The sequence below is a fragment of the Echinops telfairi genome, unplaced genomic scaffold (assembly GCF_000313985.2).
Source record: "Echinops telfairi isolate 266 unplaced genomic scaffold, ASM31398v2 ScPeMD7_443;HRSCAF=831, whole genome shotgun sequence".
NCBI lineage: Eukaryota > Metazoa > Chordata > Mammalia > Afrosoricida > Tenrecidae > Echinops > Echinops telfairi.
Genome location: NW_022104341.1, coordinates 61,164,694 through 61,171,700, shown reverse-complemented (window position 1 = coordinate 61,171,700; position 7,007 = coordinate 61,164,694). Strand labels below are relative to the sequence as shown.

Below are 7,007 nucleotides of genomic sequence, written 5' to 3'. Positions count from 1 at the left end.
CAGGGGCTGAGGTGGAGAGCAAATGTTTTGAGAACGATGAGGGCAATGAATGTACAAATGTGCTTTACACAATTGATGTATGTATGTATTGTGATAAGAGTTGTATGATCCTCTAATAAAATGATTTAGGAAAAAAACCACACACACACAGCAATAAAGGTATGATTTACCCACTGTAAAAAAAAAAAAAAAAAGAATGTTATCCAGGCTGTACCATGCTTCAAGACAAAATTTCATTTATTTGTCATTAGAAATAAATATATAATTACAAAATAAATAAATAGTGTCCCATCAGCAAATGAAGATCCCAATTACTTGACTCCCACATTCTTGTTGCCATGGTCAACTCTACTTGGAAAAGGCATCTCCTCCTCAGTCATAATTCCAGTGCCTCCCTACCCGACGTGCCCACCCTCTGCCACGATCTCTAGCAATGTTCTGCTTCCATTCATTAGACTTTCAGTATCTGACAATGTTTCCATTCTAGGCATATGATTTTCAGCAGCTACCTCTTCTGAAGTGGACAGCAATTCCTTCTTCATGATCTGTTCTCAGTCTGGAAGTTCAACTGAAACCTATTCACTTTGGGTCACTCTGCTGGCGTTTGAAATACCAGTGCAACCGCTTCCAGCATCATAACAACACACAAGCTACCATAGCATGACAATCTGAAAGACAAGTGGTAGAGATGAGGCAGGATGCATCCATGAAGGTTGATGATGTTATTTCTCCAGAAGACCTTGGCCTTCCACTTCACTTTTCTTCAAAGAATCAGCGAATCAGTGGCCCAATTGTGGTAGAAGAGTATGACACAAACACATTGTCTCGCTTAGCAAGCATTTGTTTCAAAGGAAAGGTACGTTCTGGAGGAGGACAGGATCATCCTCTGTGCAATAGAAATGACCCAGGATGGTACGGTGCAGAGATATTTATTCTACTTGTACAAATAGATGATTACTAAGAAGAGGAATATTCATGATTGTTTGGGTGGGAGGGGGAACTTCCAATACGTTTGGGGACCATCCCTTCCTTTCTCTTGTTTGGGCAGGTTAGAAGTGTCCTAGCAATATTCTAGGTAATGATTAACTCTTGGGGTGTTAGTGGGTGTGATCTTTATTATTATAATTGGCAACAAAGTTTCTATAGGCCATTTCTTCTCCTACCAAGCATGCTCAAAATGGGAGACAGTTTTCTAACTGCAGGCTCCTTGAATTAGTAAGTTTGACTAGTTTATCAGCTGACTACTGCCTTATTCTTAGGGTGTTTTTCAATACAATTTTCCAGTTTCACTGTTCTTTACCTAACAATAGCCTCAAAAACCTTACAAAATAATTCTACACTATCCTATAGGGTCACTGCGAGGTGGAATCAACTCAATAACACTAGGCTTTTGCTTTTGCGTTCTGGTTATTAATCTAAATTAATGCAAATTATCCCACCTCAATTGCCTCATCTGTAAAATGAGGATAATAACATCTGTCCATTGGGAAGCTTTGCTCTAAGTGAAATAATGTCATACACAAGACTGCTCAGCCCTGCACCTAGCACATCATACATTCTGGAAGGAGTCGTCTAATTGCCTCTAATACTATTTCCTCTGCGTAAAGGATTTGTACCTCCCTGCTTTGCTCCTCTCTGTTTAGCAAATTGCTCCTCAGATTTCCAAGTCTGTTCACACTCATTCCAGGAAGTTCTGCTATTATTTCCCTCCTCACACTCGTGGAGCTATCAATCAACTTCCCAATCAACTCATGAACACCTTTCCTTAAAACACATGGGGAGCTGCAGAAGGTTCATGGAAACACTCCACTAGGTTTTAGCTCTCTTTTTCCAATAGCTTTTTAAAGCCCCTGTCTGTTCTGTTATGAAGTAACAAAACAAATTGATAAATGAACCAACAAAACACACATACATACAAAGATTGAGGCGAATGGAAAGATTGGATGATTTATGGCCAATGAAATTAATGGTAAAATGTGATCTCAGGAAAGTTGGGAAAGGTTGCTTGCATTCACTCAAGTTACACTAAAGCATCATGCAACAAACACCCCACACAAACTCCAAGAACCACATGCACTTCTTTTTCTCCTATTTTTCTGGCTATGTCTATTAATTTTCTGTCTTTCATGTCTCATGCCATAGATCAAGGTTCTCCTGATCCACAAAGTAAAACAAACACCACTACGACAATCTTTGAAGAAAGATCGTCAGACAATGAAGAGTTGGGCGAGCCCTGGGAAGAAGAAGTGGATGAGCTGGTCTCTTGGGCCAACACTCTGAATACTGTCACCTTAGAGGATTAAGTCTGGTGTGCTCTAATTGAAATAATAAGAAGAAGAAAGAGCTTCAACACAATCAGCTTCATGAGTTGTTTTTGAGAAGCTCTCTAAACTTGGGTTCCATTCTTTTCAAGCCAGTCTTTCTCTCTCACTGCAAGGATAGATTAGAAATGTATGTACGTGGCATTGACTAGCATTGCTCTGACTTTCATTTATTGAACTCTGCAGCTGGTGGTGTTCATTGTTGTATTAACGATCAGTGGAATTACACCCCCACACAGTTGTTAGGCAAAAGGATGAGCAGTTGGGTGGGCAGAATGTGCACCAGGAAGAGGCTGAGATAGAAGGGACCGTACGCACTTCAGAGACTTGACATTATCTAAGTATTAGGTGGTGCTGATCCCAAAGGCTCCACTCCCGCAGGCTTTCCTCCATGCATGTCACCGTGTTTATCAGCACCTGTACATGTACCCGTACCAGATCTGTACATTTATCAGTGCCAGTCCAATTTCTCACTGTGTGGCCTCTGTGATCAGGGCATGAGATGTGACCCCTTTTTCACTGTTGTCCTTCAACTGTTTTCGCCAAAATACTTGCTCTGTTTTCTCTTAGACCTTGGTCAACCAACCCTTCTGTTTCTGATACCTTCACTTTCTCTCTCTCCATGTCCTGGGTTGCCTCAGTCCATAAATATACTCGGCTCTCTCCTCCAGTGTGTCTCTGCTGTTGACCCTGCATCTGCACTCCTTCCACACTAGCTTGCTCCTAGTTTCTCAAACTTCTTCTAGAAGTCTACCATTGGCTCTCTTTATTACTTTCATTTATGTTTACACTTCCTACACAATAAAATCTATCGTTGGCTTCCTGTTGTTGCTGCACCTACTCAAAACAGCACCTAATTCAACCATGGACAAAATGCTAAGTGGGGGGTGGGGTGGTGATGATAGTGCCAGCCGTTTCACAGCTGGCTTGAACAGTGGAGCAGCTGCCGAAGAAGGACCTTGTCAAGTTTCTGCAGGATGACGGCTCAGACTCGTTTTGTGAAGAACACAAGCTATTAGAAAAATTTTAGCTATTAGACTAAAACAGCTAACAAGGTTACAGTGTACAACCACCTTTTTGAAACTAAGCATTTCAAAGGTACTGAGAACATGCATGCATGCATGCATAACTAAAGCATGCATGTGAGCAGGTGAACCATGTGAAGGTTCCTAATGATGCACCCAAAGGAAACAGGTCTGAAGAGACGCTGGAAGAAGGTCCATCAAAATATACAAAATCTCTCCTTAGAAAGGGAGATAAAACCCACTTTCCCCCACAGGGTGATGGTGGTGCTCATTGTTGGTAGACAGGAACACTGTAGGATGGGCTGGTTCTTGATACTAATATTCAAACCAGTGCCAAGAAGAAGAGAAATGGCAAGCCTTTAAGTTTTAAGGTTGGAATTGGCAAAGTTATCAGAGAATGGGCTGAAGCACTCTTGGCTATGAGGCAGGGAGACTCAACTAGAGACTGGACCAGAATGGACTTACGGAAAGAAAAGGCAGCCTGTTGCCCAAATTCCACCCAATGCAAAGTAGAATGAGTGGATATTGATTGAGATGGCAGCTCTTCCAGTCTAAAGGCAACAGCAACAATGATAGTAAAGACCTGCCCTTGAAGAGACAATGTAAGGAATTAGAGCTGATGAATATTGTTGTTAAGGGAGGAAGTTAAGAAGTTAAATCCCGTTTACTTGATCCCTGATTTTGGACAAGTGTCATTCCATGTCCTTGAAATCTGAAGTATTTTACTACAACTCTGTAAAATATTGGTTAAAGAGAATTGATTGTCCTTTGTAATTTGTGTTGTAAACTAAAAGGCTCAATACAAACTTATCCACTATTTTGATCTGACAGCGATTCATTCAGTCTTAAAATGCTAACTGCTCTGATTAGGCTAGCCATACCTAGGCACCATACATCCATATAAGATGAGAGAGTAACTTGTAAAATAGTCCCTGAATTGGGAATTTGTCATGTAGATGCGCATCTTTGAGTCTTTAAAGTGTTTATTTCTATGTAGTGAGAAGACAAAAGCATAGCTAAAAAAAATTTTTTTAAAGCATAGCTACAGCTTGAATAGAAAGATTAGCAGTAAGAGATTTGGCATTAATAGCCCGAATTTCAGAAACGTGGACTTCAAATGAACTATAATAATGGCAACTTTATTAATATTAGGTGATCTCCTAAAAAATCATAAACATTTACTAGATAACTCTTCATTTTTATTATCAAAATGAAAATGATCAATGTGGTAGTTACATAACCTGGTGCCAACTTGAGACTATTAAGAGTGAAGGGGTGGAGTTTAGCTTGTCAATCACGTCACTGATTGATGACCTCATTTGGAGGCACTGAGGAGATAAATAGCTCACTGGAGGTGGGATACAGGCACACTCTGCTTCACCTCCCTGCGAGACATTCCTGTTGACAAGACACAGGGAGCTGCGCTAGAGCCCTGGAGGTGAAGGAGCCACGTGGAGACCCCTGCCAGCACTAAGCTGCCTCCACCACCACTGGATTCACAAGAATTTCCACCCACTGGCCTGTGATCTTCCTACATTTGGCATCATTGCATGTGTTGTGTGAGTCTGAAGAGGAATTTATAGATTGGTGTCTGACATGGGGGCTAATATTGGTCATATGGACTTTTTCAGGACGGCTAGGATGTTTTCTCAATATATAATTATTCTTTATATAAAACCCTTGTACACATATGAATGTCTATGAATTTTGTTTCTCTAGTCTACCCAGACTAACACAATCACTTTGATCAAAATGAAAGCTTGCTTACAAGTTTTACACTAATATGCTAAATAGAAAGTCTCCTGAAACAGCAATGTATTTTCAATATGTTTTTTTGTTTTCTAAGGGATGCAAGCATTCCATTTTCTCATTTTTAATCTATATTCCAAGTCATGTTTTTTAATAGTGTACATTTTCTGCAATTAGATCCAAATCAATGCAAGTATACTTTTACTGAAAATCGATTGACATCAAAGGTTAAGATTCAGGTTTTGTTTTTGGAGAGGAAGTAAATCCTTAAAAGCAGCCCTCATATGTTTTCAGGGTCTTACTAGACTGACGTGATTTGCAAATCAGCTTTATGTTCCTACCTTTAAGGCTACAAAACTCCACTGCAAATGCACTCAAAATTATGCTAGACCACTTAATGCAAAAAAATGTAAAAATAGTTCTTCAATAAAAAGTAAAGTTTTCTAAATGGTAGGAAATACTGTTTGTGGTCACCTACTAAGTGACATTTTCCCTATTACTAAACAAATCATTACAAAGAAACAGGGAAGACCAGTTATCAAATATGGCAAGTTATATTCACATCCCTCATTAAAAACAAACCAACAACACTTGTCATACTTTCCATACACGCCCTCTGAAAGGCACATCTTCCCATCAGCTTAAAGGAGGAGAACAATACTGTCCATAATTCCAAGGAGTCTGATCATTGTACTAAAAGGAAAAGGTGAACAGTAGTTAGCATACTTGAACTATGGCTGAGTTTCGTATATAAAACATAGTTAATGCAGGTATCTTTAAGAAAATGAGCTGCAAGAGTAAGATAGGCTGGATGAACAATTGGAGGAGAAAACAACGGGACTGACAGTTCCAGGGGGACATGGGAGAGGGGGAGGGGGGGAGGGGGGTAAGGTAGTGATGTTAACAAACTCAGGGACACGGGAACAACAAGTGATCTAAATCGGTGGTGAGGTGGGTGTGGGGGGCCTGGTAGGGCATGATCAAGGGGAATGTAACCAAGAGGAATTGCTGAAACCCTGGTGGGGACTGAGCATGGTAGTGGGACAGTAGGAAAGTCAAAGGAAATAGAGGAAAGAGCTGGGAGGCAAAGGGCATTTATAGAGGTCTAGATAAAGACATGTACATGTGCAATTATATTTATATAGGAGGATGGGAAATAGATCTATGTGCATATATTTATAGGTTTAGTACTAAGGTAGCAGAAGGACATTGGGTCTCCACTCAAGTGCTCCCTGAATGCAGGAATACTTTCTTCTATTAAATTGGCATTCTATGATGTTCACCTTCCCGACATAACTGCTAAAGACAAAGCGGGTGCATAAGCAAATGTGGTAAAGAAAGTGATGGAGGAGGGCCTGAGGCCTCGGCCCCCATTCCAGCTATGTGGAAAACAGCCCCTCCCCCCAGAGGAAGCTACTTCAGAGGACAGCAATGAAGCTGCAGATAGGGGAGAGGGGCATGTCTGATCAGAGCAAATGGGAGCATTTAGGGGGAGGAAGAGAGAGTGGAGCACATCCTGACCCACCAGGCCTGTAGGACAACATCACCGCTCAGAACAGCCTGTGGACAGAGTGGAAAATATGGCTAATCCCACCACGAGACACGCCATCCCTTGATGGCCCCGGGCTCTAAGGGGGACAACACTGGAGACTCGGTGTTGGGACTGGCCCAGACTGACCCTGAGACACTGAGGCAAACCACAAAAAGTGTGCGGCAAAGCAACCATGGGAGCAGAGCAGAGAGCCCCCGAGGGAGCACAAAGGACAGACTCTGGGGTCAGAGCATGGTACCCCATTGGTCTTGACTGAAGGACATGACTAGAGATCAAAAATGAGACCTTGATCTATTTACAGGTTTTCCTTTCTGCTTAAATTTTTTTTCCGTTTAATTAACATTCTTCTATGGGTAATTG

At 41.3% G+C, this 7,007-nt stretch overlaps 1 protein-coding gene and 1 pseudogene across 1 annotated transcript in view; both read left to right on the top strand.

Annotated features, from left to right (window-relative positions):
• The window catches only part of LOC101649458 (inactive tyrosine-protein kinase transmembrane receptor ROR1), a 343,582-nt gene extending 340,315 nt beyond the window's left edge, over window positions 1–3,267 (top strand). Inside the window, exon 16 of the mRNA XM_045292145.1 lies at window positions 2,143–3,267. Coding sequence (XP_045148080.1) covers window positions 2,143–2,303 — 161 coding nt within the window. The 3' untranslated portion in view covers window positions 2,304–3,267. The remainder of the gene's footprint in view (window positions 1–2,142) is intronic.
• On the top strand, window positions 2,745–4,010 carry LOC101639283 (annotated as a pseudogene).
• The last annotated feature ends 2,997 nt before the right edge of the window (window positions 4,011–7,007 follow it).